Genomic DNA, 18,767 nt, shown 5'->3' with positions numbered 1-18,767 from the left:
AATCTAATACACACACACACAAAACACACATGTATAAGGATGGCTAATAAAGTCTTAAAAACTTTTAACTGCAAGGTTTAAGGTTTTACTACAAAGTACCACTTTTTTAGACCACAAAGTAAAAGATACAGAAACTTATAAATGTCATATTGGAATTATGCATATTATAATTGGAATCTTGTTTTATAATGGCATATATGACAAGATTCCTTAAATAGTGAGACTCCTGATAAATTTAAAATCAAATTTGATCTATAAAGAAACTATCTAGTATAGAATAGGCATTCAAATTTCAATATTCACTTACTGAATGTATGACTTCACTCGGCTTTTCAGGAATGCACCTACTACTTTAAAAAGGACAACTGCATCTGAACAAAATGGACTTTAAAAATGAAATTAGGCGTTCCCATTGTGACTCAGTGATAATGAACTCGACTACTACCCATGAGGACACAGGTCCAATTCCGGACCTCACTCAGCAGGTTAGGGATCCGTTGTTGCCAGAGCTGTGGTGTAGGTCACAGACTTGGCTTGGCTCTGGCATTGCTGTGGCTGTAGTGTAGGCCAGTGGCTCCAATTCAACCCTTAGCCTGGGAACCTCCATGTGTTGTGGGTGTGGTCCTAAGAAAAGAAAAATAATGTTCTCAGGGAATTTACTTTCCTGTTGAAATTATTTTTTATTATTATTATTTTTTTGCTATTTCTTGGGCTGCACCCACGGCATATGGAGGTTCCCAGGCTAGGGGTCTAATCGGAACTGTAGTCTCCGACCTATGCCAGAGCCACAGCAACGCAGGATCCGAGCCGCGTCTGTGACCTACACCACAGCTCACAGCAACGCTGGATCCTTAACCCACTGAGCAGGTGCAGGGACAGAACCCGCAACCTCATGGTTCCTAGTCAGATTCGTTAACCACTGTGCCATGACGGGAACTCCTGAAATTAATTTTTTAAAGCATATTGTCTTCCCCTTCTAAGACTATGAAATCTGTCTATCAGGGCTAAATAACCATTTTAAGCCCCTGGAGTTGATACTTTCCACCATCCCACCAAGGGAGTGTATCCCCAAAGCATATCCCTCTATGTTCATTATCTACTCACTATTGGTCTCCCCTCTCCGAAGTTTTTTATGACACAAGTTAGAACTACCCACTATATTAACTGACTTCAGATCCCTGTCAAACCACTCACAACACTGTGCAAAGTAGTAATCATTCCTCCCTCCAAATGAAACCATTTCTCTCTCTTACTATGTTACTTTGTCCCTTGAACCCCAGAAATTGTGATGTTTCCTTAAATCCAAGGCCTAATAATTACACAGGTACAACCTCTGATGATGGACATGCAAGAAGAAAAGAAAAGAAACACAGGTGGATCAGCCAGGAGGATGTGTTTGTTACAAATTACTTTTGTGACAACTGTGGGACAAGCACCAGCACTGGAGGAGCCCCACTGACACCAATATGATACAGGGTCAGCAGCAGGACAGAGCAGTGGCCCAGATTTTCCTTTGGTGGCTCATTCTCTTTTTCTCCAACTCTTTGTCCTCTCTCTCCTTCCTCTATTCCACTTGCCTGTCTCCCCTGCTCTTTCTTTTTTTTTTTAATAGTTTTATTGAAATATAGTTGTGATAATTTCTGCTGCACAATAAAGAGATTCAGTTATACATATACACACATTGATTCTCTCTACAGATTCAAAGAAATCCCTATCACATTACCAATGGCATTTTTCACAGAACTAAAACAAGACATTTCAAAATTTGTATGGAAACCCAAAAGACCCTGAAGAGCCAAAGCCATCCTGGGAAAGGAAAATGGAGCTGGAGGAATCAGGCTCCCTAACTTCAGACTATACTACAAAGCTACAGTCATCAAAACAGTGCAGCACTGGTACAAAAACAGAACTATAGATCAGTGGAACAGGATAGAAAGCCCATAAATAAACCCCTGTTCTTTCCAGTCCCTACCTTCCTCAAAGGATGAGCAGTTGTTTATGAACACACATCTCTTGTCTCTCTTGTCCTTTTGTTGTCATTTTCTTGGCCTTGGCCCTTGGTGGTTCAAAGGGATCATTTAAATCTTTTCATGTTCCTTTCCTTTCTCACATGAATCCTTGGGAAAACCAGTTCTTGGACTATATGGGATGACATTCTCTGTATTTATGCGTTTGTGGAAATAAACCATTTATTTCATTTTGCAAGAGCTCTTAGAATCTGGTGCCAGGAGTATTTGTGACTTTTGGTACTCAGTGTCCGCATAGTTTCTCTACTATCTCGAATTAGCCTCAAATTCTTCTCCTCATAATCTATTTCTGGGAAGCCAAAAAATATGACCATGGATTGAAGAAGCCCAGCACATGAACAAAACAAGGGAAAAAACCCCACTCTTTCTAAATCAAATGGATCAAGAACCTAGAGAGCTGACCAGGAGGCAGGTTTCATTTAAAACTTGGGTCTATTAAGACTTTTCATGTGAAGTATCCTTTTTTTTTTTTTTTTTTTTTTTTTCTTTTTCGTCTTTTTAGGGCCACACCTGCAGCATATGGAAGTTCCCAGGCTAGGGGTTGAATGGGAGCTGTAGCTGCCAGCCTGTGCCACAGCCACAGTAACATGGGATCTGAGTCACGTCTGTGACCTACACCACAGCTCACAGCAACGCCAGATTCTTAACCACTGAGTGAGGCCGGGGATGTAAACTGTGTCCTCAGGGATCCTAGTCAGATTCATTTCCCCTGAGCCATGACGGAAACTCCTCATGTGAAGTATCTTTATCAGGATTTTGTTTGCAGCTCCCAAGGAGCTTGAAGAAGGGAAAAAAAGTGAAAAATTTTTCTCCTGAGTGAAGTTGGTGAGATTAGGTACTTTATTATGACCTCTTCAAAGCAATGTACTCTCACAATATTTCATTTTTAAATTAAAAATTTTTTTTCTGGCCACACCCACAGCAAATGAAAGTTCCCAGGCCAGGGACTGAATCTGAGCTGCAGCTGTGGCCTATGCCATAGTTGTGGCAAAGCTGGATCCTTAACCCATTGCACCAGGCTGGGGGTTGAATCCATGTCTCAGCAGCAATCCCAGCCATTGCAGCCAGATTCTTAACCCACTTCTCCACAGTGGAAACTCCTCTCACAACAATTTATAGAATAATTTATATTTTTGAACTTTCATTTTGTAGCTCTGGCAGTTTGCTTGGAGAAGCTTGGTGATATTTCCAATTTGTCCTGGGCTTTGGGATCAGGCAATATTGGAACCTTATCAAGAAGACAGTGCTTACAGCATGTCGGTATATCAGAACCTTACAATGGCTTTCCTGTGACTCCAGCTCTGGAAGCTTCTCTTTCTTCTGCATGCCTCGTCTTCAAATTTAACTGCAGTCTTCCTTTTAGCCTCTGAAATTGGGAACTACCTGGGGCTCCTCTTGACCCTGGGTAATGAATCTTTTCTAATCGCAATCTCAAGGAGAAGCAAGGCTACCATCCCTAAAATTCTGTGTATACAAATCTCTTTTTATTATTGTTATTTTCTTTTCACCAGGCCCTGCCAATGCATAAGCACATCTGTCTGCAGACACATTATCATTACCATAGGGTGCAGTGACAGTCATACCCTGGAGGGTATGACAAGTAGAATTTGAATTTCATGTGTTCTGCTGAAAGAAGAGAGGCAGGAAATTTTCCTTTAGATTATTCTTTTTTTATTTTTAAGCCTGCACTCGCAGCATACGACGGTTCCCAGGCAAGGGGTCGAATCAGAGATGTAGCCGCTGGGATGTGCCACAGTCTCAGCAACGCCAGATCAACCTAGGATCTGAGCCATGTCTGTGACCTATACCTCAGCTCACAGCAACGCTGGAGCCTCAACCCACTGAGTGAGGCCAGGACTCAAACCCATGTCCTCATAGATATTAGTCGGGTTAGTTAACTGCTGAGCCCTGATGGAAAGTCCTAGATTATCCTTTTCTAAAAAAGAAAAAAAAAAATCTCTATTTTTCCACTAATTCCTTTTCATACTCTAGAAAAGAGCACATATAAAGATAAATGGCCTAAAATTTTTTATACACACACATACATACACAATGACACAATGGGTTTTGGAAGGATAGAACAATTTCAAAATATTTCATATTTCTTTATTTAAATTCAGCTTTTAATTTTTGGAGACTGTCAATGGATGCCAATATTTTTGCTAAAGTGAGAGCATTGTGGGGGGATTCTAAGGTAACGAAATCATACCCAAATGCTCCCTGGATTTTTGCTTAAGGCTGCAATATAGTTTTAAAAACCTCTTCTGCTTATGCTATGTTACTGTATTAGCTCTGGCTAGATAATTTTTTCCCCCTTTTATTGGACATGAACATAAAGTGATTTAGATAAAAGTCCTGGATGCAGTCTCACAGAGCAACAGCATTATATAAGCAAATTAAGTTGGCATAATTATTATCACAGGGATTAAACAGAAAATAACATTTAAACCATGGCAAATTGAGAACAGACATTTCCTTTTTTACTGATTCTTAAATAGTTGATAGACTTGTGTGGTGTTTGGGCTTGTGAAGTCGATGCTTGTAAAACTGTCTCCCTCCTTAGCTGACTGTCACTTATAAATAACATTTTGCTTCTCACTGTGTAATTAACACAGTCTATACTGAGGTCATCAAACTAATTTAAATGCAATAACAAAGGAGTCTACAAGTCTACAAGTCAGTTTTGTCAAGAGATAATTTCTTGAAAAAAAAAAACAAAAAACCCTATTTTCCCTTTCTTTTTCTAGCTTTCAATACCTTTGATCTGAAACATAAAATATCTGCCACATGCAAATCAGCAAACAAACCTACAAAATAGCTTAGTGTCTCAGTGCGAAAATGAGTTGTCATCAATTCAGGCTGGCATGAAAGTCGAAGCATCTTAAGCAAGTACCGTGAAGGAAATAAGAATTCTTAGGTCATATTTGATTCACTACATTTACTGTGTCATTCCCCAGATATTATCAAGTGGTATCAATTGCATTTTTTTTGCCAAGAGAGGCTCTAGAGAAGTTTGCTGGGTTCTGGGCATGTACAGACAACAATTAAAACAACTCTGGTAAGAGAATAAAGGTTATTGAAATGAAGAAGAGATGACAGCAGATGTAACTTTGCACTAACATTTTAGTTCAGGAAATAGGGTTGAATTTGAAGATCAGTTTAATGCATATTTGAAAAAAAATCTAGCATCTTAGTGGAGCTCTGGGGCTACAGGGAATAAATAATTATTTGCAGAGGGTGTTCATTTCCAATTTCATACAACATGCCCATAAAGTGTGAAAAGAATGAAGAACTCTTCAGGGTGGTTGATTTAGAAGTGTAATCTATTTTATGATGCTGATTGATAAATGTATATACTTTCCTGACTAAAAAGGGATTGGCTTTAATCTTAGAAAATATTAACCATGGAGAAAACTGATTTTCAGAAGCAAAGGCTGAATTCAGTACCTCAATTTTATTTCTCTTCACTTCTGATTACCAAAGCACCAAAGCTTAAAGTTCAGTATGAACATTACATGTCAGATTAAGAAAATATAGGTTGTTAGGTAAAGACTCTTTGGGAAAGCAAAGTATCTGAAAGAACTGAAAAAGATGTAAATTAGCCTTTCTGGGGTTAAAGACCCAAACAAATCAACCAACTGACCAACCAGTCAACCAACAAAAATAACTCACAAAGGCTGTACCATTGTGAAGAACTGGGGGTGTTTGGGGCGGGTGGTATGTCTTCCCTGTCTGCACTGCTGGACCTAATACAGTATTAGGCATCAACCAAACGACATTGTAACAAACCAGAAAATACCATATCAAACTGTTCAACATAATCCGAATCATAAGCAATGTTCTAATATTTGACAGACTGATCAGATCTGGCTAGATATGATATATATAATAGCCAAAGTGTTTGATTCCTTTTGAGAGTGGTTGAGACTTGAGAGGTTGTATTTATAAAAAATATCTGTAAGACCTTTAAGAGATGCTTTTAAAATTGGAGGTAAAAAAAAATCTAGTCATTCAGACTTTTGCAATGTCCTTATTACAGCTAATGAAGAAATGGCCGTAATTAATGCAATGCATTTTACACAGGAAAGGACTGGTTTGCTCTCTCACATAACCAAGGTAAGGATTTTGGCAAGAAAATTTGGGTTTTGCAAAGGGAATATGATACCAACAAAGACAGCAAATGCTCAGAGCCAGAATGCTGTGGGCAGTGAGATGGGGAAAGGGCCTTTGGACCTGACTTTGCGGTCAGGTCCTGCAACAGTATATGGCAGGTTATCTTTCACAAGCTTAACCTTGTTGTCCCAGCATATGTCATATTTTGGAGCTCTTTTCCTATCAGTAATGATAAATTTCTATTGGCCTAGCTATTTTTTTCCTATAAATTCATGTACTTATAAGAAAACAATCTAGGTTTAGGGATATAGCTATGACCAAGAAAATGAATGGAGTTAGTCCACAAATTGCCTTATTTGACCCGCATTATACCAAATTGCTAATCAGCACTGAGTGTGAACACACACACATACACACATGAAGACTTCAAAGGGTTAAGGAAGAGTGCCTTTGAGAATTGTCCCTCTTCTTTTAAGTAAGGGAGAAAGGAATCAAGAATATAGTTGGAAACACATATCAGAACACAGGATGGGACAGATGGTGTGGTAACCAGAGTTATGCCCTCATAAATCTCTGTGTTAGGTTACTAGGATGTCAAAAGACTTCAAAGATAGAGCCTGGTGCCTTTTGAAGATCAAAGTGGTATGCTTGTAAAGGACTCTAGGTGAGGAATGCCAGGAGTTTGTAGTGAGGATTCTGGAATGGTGATTTCCAATTCTTTCTCATTCTGCTTTATCTTTGTAAGATCTGTCACAAAGCAAAAGACCAAAAGTTCAGGCTAAATAAAATATCTGCTTGGCAAACTTCCTTACTTTTTAAATGCAGCCTTATCACTGCCCAGCACCATTCTTGGCTTGTTTAGATGTTAGGTTTCATCTGATTTTAAAAGGGTTGTTGGGGTGGGGTAGGAGTGAAGGCAGAGCTCTAGGTCCTATTTCTTTGGTTCAGTTCTAATTGTAGGAAAAGAGGGCCTTTAGCTCATGCCTACATTTGGCATGATGGATTTCTATCAACCTTAGTTTGTGGACATGGCTAGGAAATAAACAGTGAATCACACTGGCATTATCAAATGGTAGAAATTAAGCACGAAGAGCATGAAATTGGTTTTGAAGTTGCTGCTTCAATAGGCATCAGTCTGCCCTACCTGGGGGTATGGGGAATGGCCCAAGTCCAGTGGGACAGAAGGTGTAAATCCTCAGGTCTGTTGCTGCATTATGGTCCAGCTAAATGATGGTATCCTGGCCTCACCCAGTTAGTGCTAAAATCATTCCAAGAGGCTCTTTAATTCCAGAGTCTGAGGAATCAGCATTCGGGGTCTTGCAGACTGTACAAAAGAGAATTGTCCAAAGAAGGGATCCAAAGTGGTGCTCTTCACACATATTCATCTTATACATACAGGTGTGAAGACAGAAAATCAAGAAAAGAAGTGGTAAAGAGAGAAAAGAGCTGAGCAGTCCAGCTCAAGTTGGAAATTCTTAATGGAATCTCGTGAAAACCCAGAAGACCTCTTTCCACCAGCACATACAAGAGGATTTTCATGAAGTAGGGCCGTCAGTCTAGCTATGCAACTACCAATAGGAATAGTGATTTTAGGGTTGGTATACTGACCATGTGCTGTGGTCAAGCTGATTTATATGCAGCTTTAGGAGTGAATGCTCCTCAGCCACTGGGCTGGATACACTTATTCCCTCAGGCAGCCTGAGGGATGCAAATAACGAGACCTCATTAAAAACCTCCCACAGACAGAGCAAGGCCCACTCAGAGAGGAAAGACATTCAGTGTACACAGCTTTATTGAACAGCACCCTTCAAACAGAGACCAGAGGCCGACCTCTGTGATGATAGGATGAACTGCAACCTTTAGATAACGTGCTTGTGGTTCAGAGGAAACATTCCAGAAGGACTAAAAATGGGGGCAAAAGGGGAAATGATCATATTTTGGGCTAATGAGTAGCGTGCACTCTGAAGGAATCAGAACAGTTCAGAGTATTATAGGAATATTTTAGAGTAGAAGGAGCCATGTTATCCATCTAGACGATTCCACCATAAGCACCATCCGAGCTGAAATGATATAAAATGATCTTCAGTAAGGATGGGGTCTATCTCTGCTTGATACTTGCAGAATGCAGAGCATCCTAATAAAAGTGCATTTTTCTCAGCATCACGCCAGATCTTCCCAAGATACAGGCACAGATCCGTGTTTCTAACAGAATTTACAGTTTTGGATTTTGTTTTAGAAAAGATGGTTGAACTTGCTGGTGGCTCTGAAAAGGAGTGTAAGAGGAGCACATTGGGGGTTTTCAACCCTAGGATTTCATTGTGGATGTTCTGTAGCTCAATCGCCTCCCATTTCTGCTTGTTACAGACTTGCTTAATTCATAGGATGGAAATACCATGAACAGCCACATTCTGTTTGTCTTGCTAATTACGTTTATGGGGAACATCTTCATCTCAGGTTCCTGCTGATGGACAAATCTGGGAACTCAGGGAAAAAAAATCAGCAGCCTTCTGAGCTTCACTGTCTGCAAATCTTCACTAGAACATACCAGGCTATTACAGGGAAATTGGTACCTCAGCAGCTCTTGGGGGAAATTATTGATTATCTTTGTTTTATGAAACATAAGGCCACCGCCTTTTTTTTTTTTTTTCCTACTTAAAGGCATCGGCAATCTTACATTCAATTACTCACTCCAATTTTCTTACCTTTGTTTCTGCTTTCCTGTGATGTTTTTCTAAAAGAATTCCCCGGTGCTTTATTTGTGATATTTGATCAAATGACTTGGGGTACCTCTTGACCCCTGCATATTTACTCTGCTGGTTCTAAGAACAATATCTGCTTCACCTGTTCGCTTACATGGCAGTGGATCGTTGTGCAAAAAGATGAGACACAGATCCACCCTCTTTTGAAAAAAAGTTCCTGTTATTATCCATGATTTACTTTTGCAGAAACTGTATTTTCAAACTTGGTCTTGAGCCTCTAGCCTCGGAATATAAGAGTTCACTAAAAAGAAGATTCTTTTATATCTGGAGCTTTACATTGTGAGATGTTTCAGAATTCCCATGATAATTCCCCATTGCATCTTGAAATTCCATTTCCCTGGCTTGCAATGGGCCACTCCAAGTGCTATAAAGGTGACTTTCTCAATGAGATAGAATGCATGCATGTAAAAGGGACTTTCTCAATGAGACAGAATGCATGTGTGTCAGCAGTAAAATGAAAACATACCCTGCATTCTTACTGTGGATAGATTGTAAATGCAAGTTTCCAGGGGTGACATTAATTCCCAAAGCCATCCCAGCCCTCTTAGCATGCATCTAAATGAATGAAAGGGAACACTTGTGATGGACAGTTACAAACTAGTTTCTAACAATAATCTTCTGTGCTTGGCCTATATTAGAAAATTTTTTCCTGGCCACAGAATCACGGCTCATTACCAAAGACAGGGTTTATTTTATAATGGGATTGGAACTTACCTCCTGGTAATAAAAGGACTTCCTGAGGAGGGGACAGAGTGGGAGAACAGGCTGTCGTTCATGCTGGTTACAGGTCTGGGCGGCCTAAAAGAAAGAAAAAAAGTTGGATGGAAAGTTAAAACAAGGAAAAACCACAAGTTAAAAACTATTCATCATCTCTCAAGGAGAGAAGCTGGGAAGATCGGAGTTCTTGTTGTCCCCAGGATCAATATGAAATTTTACATTTTGCAATTAAATTCTTGAACTGTTTTGGGGACGTTCCATTTCCTTGAGAAGAAGAGTGTCTGTTAAACACTGGGGGAAAGATCTCTGGACTTCACAGGAATGTTCATTCACAAGCTTTGAACATTGGGGTTTCACTGAGTCATATTTTTGAATGGAATGAGTATTTGGGGCAGGCTACTGCTTTCTAAAGGGAGAAGTTTGAAAACGTGCTGATAATCAGAATCTGCATCCTCTTGGAAAGAGGAGGATTCCTAAGGCTTTGGAAACTTCTTCTTGTGTTCCCATGATGATGGCTCCCCAAAGTATACCTGGTTTGTAAGGACCCAGTTACAAAACAATATTGTGCCTTCTTTGCTCTTTGCTCTAAGATGCAAGTCAGCAACAGAAGCATTTACTGACTCTCTGTTATCTGGATGATCTAAATAATAGGGTACACAATGCAAGGTATCCCCTTAACACTTTTTTTCATATGGCCAGAGAAAGAAAACAGGGTTCAATATTCTTAGGAATTGTCCTAGACCCTAAACATCAAGCTCATCACATGGTGTGTCATCCAGGTCTTAATTTTCATTTCATCTTGTCATTCTTTCCCTATCACTGGTGTCTTAGTTCAGGTAAAATGATGGAGTTGAGATCCCCATCTCATCTCCAGGAGTGCTCAGTCTTATTTTAGGTTCACTGTCAGATGCTCTGTGGTATGATGATGAGATGGGATTTAGAGTTCAGAGGTAGATGATGGAGGCAGGGCAGCATTCTGAGTTGGGGGAAATTTGGGTTTCACTATAATTTTATATTTGGGTTTGATAGTATAGAATTTTTTGAAGACGAAACATGAACGCCGTAGCCTATAGAATTTATTTGTGTCAATTTGATTAAGAGCCAAATTTGTAATGGTTTAATTTTTTTTCCTTTTTTAGGACTGCACCTGTGGCATATGGAAGTTCCAGGGCTAGGGCTCGAATCCGAGTTGCAGTTGCTGGCCCATGCCACAGATGCAGCAATGCTAGATACTTAACCCACTAAGCGAGGTCAAGGATCAAACCCATATCCTCAAAGACACTATGTCAGTTTCTTAACCTACTGAGCCACAACAGGAATTCCTGTAATGGTTTAGTTTTTATCTTAGGAAACCAAGTATTAGTTATAGATTCTACAATGGAGAGACTCCAGGAAAAAAGGCAGACTTGTTTATCCCAATGTATTTATGGGGGGTGGGGACAGGATTCTAGTTAGGCTTTAAAATGTCAGCACTATATGCAAAACTTCATTGAAACTTTTGGTTCCCAGGGCCTGGTGCTAAACTGTGTTCTCAGATTTTTTTGAGAACAAATTTGTCGAGTGAGGTTAAAACTGCAGGTTCTCTATTTGATCTGCTCTAACATATTAGCTGAAGTTCTGAAAACTATCTCAGTGTTTTATACTACTTATTTAGGATGTGTCTTTGATGCATGAGACCAGTTTAAAGCTAATTCTGCTTTGAGCAGAACACTTTCACTTTCTGAGAAGAATGCTAATGTTAAACAAATGTGCTCTGTGAATTTCGAAAAGTTAGATACATCAGCTTTTAAAACAGTTGAATGAAATATCTTCACTTTAACCTTGCAAGAAGTGGAAAAAAAAATCCACTTGACCAACATTTCTGGTTGTGTCTTTTTACAAACTTTCCCATCTTGCTCGATCTCTATAATGAGAAAACATCTCTATAAAACGGAACACTTTTTAACTAGTCTGGTAAATTTTCTCTATTGAATCTGGTTTCCACAAAGCCGAAATTGCAGTTTCTTAGTAAATGGATTCACCTTTACGGTTTATCATAAAAATGTTGAACTTGGGACACAGAATGGCTAACCTTGGCACCAAATAGTGGCTTTCAAAGGGATTTATTTCCTGCACAATCAAATGGCAAGTTATTTTATCTAATAAACAGGTCACCTTGGGAATTTTAAACATATTTAATCTTATGAAAAAGAAGTAGCTCCAGAAGATAAAGTCACAGAGACTCATACAAAATTTTCCTTTTGAACGAGACCTTCACAAAGGACATTTTTATAAAATTGGCATTCTTTTCATAAATTGAAAGTGCTCAGCATCAGGCAGAATTAGTTATAAACTAGTTTCATGTCTCTCACTTGTTTTATGTCTCATAACCACTTATAATTATGATGATAAATCTTTATTAGCACACTGGGGACTACTGAACTACTTACCAAGTATCTCTTTGGGCAGCAAAAAATTGAATAGAATAGAGACAGTTAATCATGGTAACATTTACAAGCAATACAGTAGCTAAGAACAAAAGCAAAATATCAAAATATCACCACTTAACTGGCTTTTATGTGCCTATGATAATTTAGAACAGCTAAATGGACAGCATAGTTTAAGATTAGAAGTCTTAGATCTCCCCCTGACCCCCGCCAAAAAAAAGACATGACTATCCATTCAGGGAAATATCATTTGAATAGCAAACAGAAAAATGTCCAAAGCTAACAGTTAGAAAAAAAAAAAAATCTGTTCTAATACAGATTGGACATTGTGTATCAGGAATTTTCTGTATGTTATTTCAACAATCAAACATTTTGTAAAATTTGTCTTTCATTTTTATTTTTTATTTTATTTTTCTTTTTATGGCTATACCTGCTGCATATGGAAGTTCCCGGGCTAGGGGTTGAAGAGGAGCTGTAGTTGCTAGCAGCGCCAGATCCTTAACCCACTGATTGAGGGCAGGGATTGAATCCGCATCCTCATGGAGACTACATTGGGTCCTTAACCTGCTGAGCCACAATGGGAACTCCTCATCAACCCACTTCTTGATGTCAACAAGCAAACACAGGCCCTGCAGTGCAGGAGGTTGTGTTGAACTTTGCAAAATGAAGGGCAGTTCAGAAGGAAGGGAACCGCCTGTTCTAGAGGCTTCCCGAGGCACCTGAGACTACATACCTGAGGCAGGCAATGAGTTTCTTTTTTTAAAGATAACACCCAGGAAGAAATATTTTCTTCTACCTAAGCCTCCTCCATATTCTGGGCCTGAGAGAGGGCCCAGGGCATGAGGCTTTGAGGAGGTGGAAGGCGTGGGTGGTAGCACTGCTCAATGGCCCAATTCTCTCTGCTCCTCAAAGTCACACATACTTTGGAGACTTTATTTTTGCTTTTTTTTTGGGGGGGGTGGCGCACTCATGGCATATGGAGGTTCCCAGGCTAGGGGTCGAATCAGAACTACAGCTGCTGGCCTGCACCACAGCCATAGCAACACCAGATCCAAGCCACGTTTGTGACCTACACCACAGCTCACGGCAACACCAGATCCTTAACCCACTGATTAAGGCCAGGGATTGAACCTGCAACCTCATTGTTCCTAGTTGGATTCGTTTCCCCTGTGCCACAATGGGGAACTCCAAGGAGACTTTTTTTAAAGTCTGTTTTTATATCATCTGATGAATTTCGCCACCGATTCCCACCTCTTCAACCTTCCTCTGCACAGGCCACGATTTTTCTAAAGTTATGTAGCTCAGGATAAAACAACAACAACGACAGCAACAATTTCTAGATTTGGGGCCTCTTTAAGATGATGGGCTCTGCAGAGAAAAGAAACAAAGGGCTTCTCTATTTGGGACTCAAAGCACATTTGACATGAAGGTACAGTGTGCTTTAATATTTCCTCACCCACTGGTTAGTAACATCCAATTGTGCAAATACCCAATAGCCTTATTTTATAACTATGCTTTTTGAATATTTTCCACTTCAAGGTGAATTATATAGTGTTGCAGATGTGTACATCTGGACAGGAGTACTGCATACCTTGCCAAGAAAAAAATGATAATAACATGACTTTCACATGTATGTATGTATGTATGTATGTATGTATGTCTTTTTAGGGCGGTACCTGTGGCACATGGAAGCTCCCAGGATAAGTATCAAATTGGAGCTACAGCTGCTGGCCTACACCACAGCCATAGCAACTGAGGATCCAAGGTGCGTTTATGATCTACACCACAGCTCGCAACAGATCCTTAACCCATGAGCGAGGCCAGGGATCAGACCAATGGGAACTTCCTCACTCTGTTTTTTAAGAAAATAAAACTTAAAGCTTGGTCCTGGACAACTGATACCAAAGTAATTGTCTTTGCTTGGATCCACACTCGTGTCAATGAAGAAAGATGTCTCTTAGTCTGTAAGGCAGAGATACTTACACAATGTGGGCCAAGTTGAGTGGTTTCTCAGGCTGGTCGGGGAACATGGGATGCAAAGGTTCACGGCTGGAAGCACAGCTCAGAGACTTGCTTAATGCATTAGTGAGTTTCTTGGCAGGTGATTTCTGGAAGGAAGAGGAAGGTTCGAGATAAGAATCAACATTTTTTTTTCTTTTCTTTTTAGGGCCATATCTACGGCATATGGAAGCTCTCAGGCTAGGGATCAAATCCGGGCCACAGCCACAGCCACACCAAATCTGAGTTGCATCTATGACTTATGCCACAGCTTAGGGCAATGCCAGGTCCTTAACCCACTGAGTGAGGCCAGGGATAGAACCGGCATCCTCATGGGTACTAGTCGGGTTCTTAACCTGCTGAGCTACAACGGGAACTCCAACAACCAACACCTATGTGACATTTTATCAGATACTTTGCATTCAGAGTAGACATACGCATTCATTCATTCATTCATTCATTCAAGAACTCTTCTCTGAGAATCTATTCTAAGTCAGGGAGTTGGCTCAGTGCTGGGACTAGAGTGTTCGGAATATGCTACGAGGGGACCTGCCTCCGGCTGCTTAGTTTCAGCAAATGCTGTGATAAATGCAAGTAGTTATTCTGCTCAAGACATCTTAGCTGGGACTTCATGAACAGCATGAGTTCTCCTGACAAACTCTCAGGGGACTGGAAGGTAATTCCAGATGGAGGAAGAACAGGGGACCTTGTTCTGGAGAGGAAAGCAGGAAACAGAGCTTTGAAGTCTTATATGCCAGGGCCAGGACTGTGGTCTTTATGTCAAAGGCTGAGGGAGACAATGAAGAGCTACTCAGAGGTGACAGGACCATATCTGATTCTAGAAGGACTGCTTCTCCTTAAGAACAGAAATCAGTTTTAGAGGAGCTAGGAGTGGGAGGAAGGAGATGAGCAGGAGGTTTTGCAGGAATCCAGGAGCAAGAAGTTTCAAGGGTGGCTGGATATATCTGGTTAGAAGTAAAAGCAGAACTTCAGAGTCTTTAGAATTTAAAGTTCATGTTATTTCTAGAGCATCATGCCACCACTCTCTCTCTCTCTTGACCATACTTGAGGCATGCGGAAGTTCCCGGGCCAGGGATCGAACCCATGCTGCTACAGTGACAACTCCAGATTCTTAACCTGCTGTGCCACAAGAGAACTCCATGCCATCTCTTTTTCATTTTGACTAATGGAATGTTTATCTTAATATTTCACAGCCAAGATTATCAAAACAGGCTATCGCATATAAGAAATCTTTACCTCAAGTTTTCCTTTCTGTGAGGAGCAATTTAGAATTTTGCCTTTTCCTTTTACGCAGAGTCCATAATTGGCAAAATTATGAAGTAGCTTTTGTCCTCTTCATTTAAAAGCTAAATAATGGGAGCATTGTTCAAGAAATCCCTCTTGGACTGATAGGAGATGCAATTCTTAGAACACAAAACAGCAGTAACAACAGTTCTTCACCCCGTAATTACTGGGGCTCCTTTGTCCTGGTGAGGAGTCTGACCCTACTTTGTAGCGACACTGCCCTGCCATATAACTGTAGAGTCCACAACCCCTAAGAATAAGGCTCCTTATCTGATTTTAGCCTTTCCATACAACAATAATTAAAAATGATTAGGCTTCAAACACCAACCCTCTTGGATTTGGGATAAAACATATTTGAAAATCGGTAACATGCTGACAATAAGAAAATAGACAGTATTTTCTCCTACCTTCTCTACTAAATTGTATTTCATGATCTGTTTATCTATTCTTAGCACGTGATGCAGGCAACAGTGACGGGTGGCATTTGAACTCTCACCCAGCCCTTGATACGCAGTACCTGAGTGAGGAACTCTTATTTGAACTCCGAATCTGACATGTGTTAAACGATTAATACATTCACACTGAATATCAGTTCCCAATAATAATTCCTAGAAAGAGCATTCTGATTTAAAATACATATTCTGATTATCTTTTTTTTTAAGAAAAGAAAACAAGTTACTCTTTAAGTAAAAGACTATAGATTGATTTGAGATATGTTAAACTGTAGGAAAAAACTATCTAAAAAGTTTGCCTTTTCTTATGATAGAACTATTCCAAGAGGAGTTAGCAAGGCTGACAGTACAGCTCACAGAAACCAATTTGTATATAGAGCAATACTTTGGCAGACGCACCAGAACAACATCACTGGATCTGGTTTTTGGGTTTAACTGAGACAGAAGTCAGCAAACTGTAAGCCACTTGAATAGCAAGCTCCCTGAGTCAAATTCCTCCCACAGACCCAGTGCCAAGTGCTCCTGAGAACACTTCCGTCACAAGGACAGGTTACCTTTAGCAAGTTAGTCGCTTGCACAATTTCTGAAAAGATGATTTTCTAATAGAGCCACAATCTTCCCCTCTTCCAAAAAAGTAAAATGGAACTGCATTATGAAGCCCATACACTCACAAGTCTTTCCATCATGTTCCAGTCATGCACTTAAGACAACTCCAGGGAGTTCCCATTGTGGCTCAGTGGTAATGAACCTGACTAGTGTCCATGAGGATGTGAGTTCAACTCCTGGCCTCGCTCAGTGGGTTAAGGATCCTGCATTGCTGTGAATTGTGGTGTAGGTTGCACATGTGGCTTGGATCCTGAGTGGCACTGCAGTGGCGTAGGCTGGAAGTTGCAGTTCTGATTCAACCCCTAACCTGGGAACTTATATATGCCACAGGTGTGGCTCTAAATAGACAAAAACAAAACAAAACAAAAACCACCACTAGCAACTCCACAGTCTAAGAAAAAAGGAACGAAAAATAATTTGTAAGCAATTGCCGCAAACACGCCGCCTGCCCCCAACCCCAACTTGAAAGGAACCTTAACTTACTGTGAAAATGATATTATGGTCCAGATGGTGTTTGCTGTTTCGTTGTTACCTAAACCCAAACTGTATTCCAAGAAGTAATATAGTCTGAGTCTTCCTATATTTTAAGTCTTAGGAAGCTACGCTGGGTTCGGACACAATTAGTAAGAGATCCCAGTAAGATGAGGAGTGGGAGGGGAAAGGAGGAAATGTTAGATTAGAAGGTAAGTTTGCCTCTCGATTCTGTCACCATCCTTGTGATCCCCTTGCCTTCTGGATGGCGCTCACACATCCCACTGTAAGTGTGGCCTGGGTCTTGCCTTACCCAGGACGTGTACTCTTTCATTTGGTGCTGGTTGCTATGGGAACCACCGGCATGACCCCTCCAGAAGCAGTCCTGACAGAGCTGGTAATTGTGACACTGTTGGCATCGGTAGCGAAATCCCATCATGCTCTCACTGTGGCAGTACGAACACTCAACTGGATGGAAGACTGAGGGGGCAGTAGATGAGGAAAAACAAGAAAACAAAAGCATGAGCCAGAATAAGGAAAAATACGGCCCCAAACAAATTGCATTTTTCTGTTGCACCCCATGATTTCCAATGAGAGTTTTGGCTGAGAGAAGCATTAAGTTTATTCCTAGACTCTCACTACCCTTTTCAAGCATATGTGTGTGTGTGTGTGTGTGTGTGTGTGTGTGTATGTGTGTGTGTGCACACACACATGTACTTGGGGGTGGGTGGGTGGGGGTGTGGAAGAAATGAAATGAGATGGAGGATGGGAGTTCTTTTAACAACACACCTCTGTCATGCCATTTGCTCTTTCTACTCCCGTTTCTCACACTGTAAGAATATAAATTACTCAAACTGGCTCGCCTTTCCCCCAAATTGCTCTCTGTCTCCAAGAGACCAGCACAGCTCACTGAAGATGCAGAAGCACAATGGAGGAACACAGCTGACTGTCCAGTGGGTGGAGAGCAAATATTAGAGAAATGGAAAATGAGAGGAAGGATAAAGAAGGGGAATGGAAGGAGAGTAGAAAAATTGGATGAGAGTATCAAGTTACTTTGTGAAAAATGGAGTAGCAGAGTTCCCTGGTGGCTCAGTGGGTTAAGGATCTGGCATTGTCACTGCTGTGCGTTGGGTTCTGCTACCGCTTGGGTTGGAGCTCTGGACCTGGAACTTCTGCCTGCTGGGGCGCAGCCAAAAGAAAAATGGAGTAGCGAATGGGCTTATTTAATGAATGACATTGCCTTTGTTTAAAAAATAGATTAAAAAATTTTCTTGATAGGCAGATAGATAGGGTTCAAAGAGATGAGTAAATTATCTGAATACAGTTCTAATTCAGATAGTTCAAGAGACGCTTAACTTTCTTAGGCAGGAAATTTGAATTACAAAGCAGGTAAGGTAAAATATTTGAGATCTGAAGCTAAGCAATGATCATATCCAAGTAGTTTCATGCCGTGAGCTAAAGACAACCAAGAGTTCTCGCCTTTGGTAAAGTTAGTCTCTGGCTAACCAGGCAGGGAAAATAATGCAAATAAAAATGAATTCCTGCTGTGGCACACTGACTGGGACCCGTGGCATCTCTGCAGCAGCAGGACGTGGGTTCCATCCCCAGCCCAGCACAGTGGGTTAAAGGACCTGGTGTTGCTACTGCTGTCGCATAAGCCACAACTATGGCTCAGATCTGATCCCTGGCCTGGGAACTCCATGCGTCAAGGGGAAGCCAAAAAAGGGGAAAAAAAAGATGAAAATTAAATTGTAAAAACAATAATATAACCAGTTCTGAACATGTTGTCTTCTGAACCAGCATCACATCCTCCTTTTCTGGCTCCTGAGAGAGGCTGAAATAAGACCTGAATCTAGGGACATGTTCTGGGGCGGGGCCTAAGGAACTCATTTC

At 40.6% G+C, this 18,767-nt stretch overlaps 1 protein-coding gene across 37 annotated transcripts in view; it reads right to left on the bottom strand.

Annotated features, from left to right (window-relative positions):
• DTNA (dystrobrevin alpha) overlaps nucleotides 1-18,767 on the bottom strand; it is a 420,448-nt gene that overhangs the window by 58,848 nt on the left and 342,833 nt on the right. For 20 of the 37 annotated variants that reach the window (XM_021096252.1, XM_021096250.1, XM_021096238.1 and 17 more), the window contains 3 exons: nucleotides 17,188-17,354; nucleotides 14,026-14,150; nucleotides 9,614-9,697 (listed from right to left, as the gene is read on the bottom strand). In XM_021096252.1, coding sequence (XP_020951911.1) covers nucleotides 9,614-9,697; nucleotides 14,026-14,150; nucleotides 17,188-17,354 — 376 coding nt within the window. Of the gene's footprint in view, nucleotides 1-7,908; nucleotides 8,201-9,613; nucleotides 9,698-12,045; nucleotides 12,055-14,025; nucleotides 14,151-17,187; nucleotides 17,355-18,767 lie in introns of those variants that run through there. The other 17 variants (XM_021096230.1, XM_021096248.1, XM_021096251.1 and 14 more) reach the window with 3 other exon arrangements.

Source organism: Sus scrofa, chromosome 6 (genome assembly GCF_000003025.6).
Source record: "Sus scrofa isolate TJ Tabasco breed Duroc chromosome 6, Sscrofa11.1, whole genome shotgun sequence".
Taxonomy (NCBI): domain Eukaryota; kingdom Metazoa; phylum Chordata; class Mammalia; order Artiodactyla; family Suidae; genus Sus; species Sus scrofa.
The sequence above is the reverse complement of the archived record's forward strand: the minus strand, read 5'-3'. Positions and strand labels throughout refer to the sequence as shown.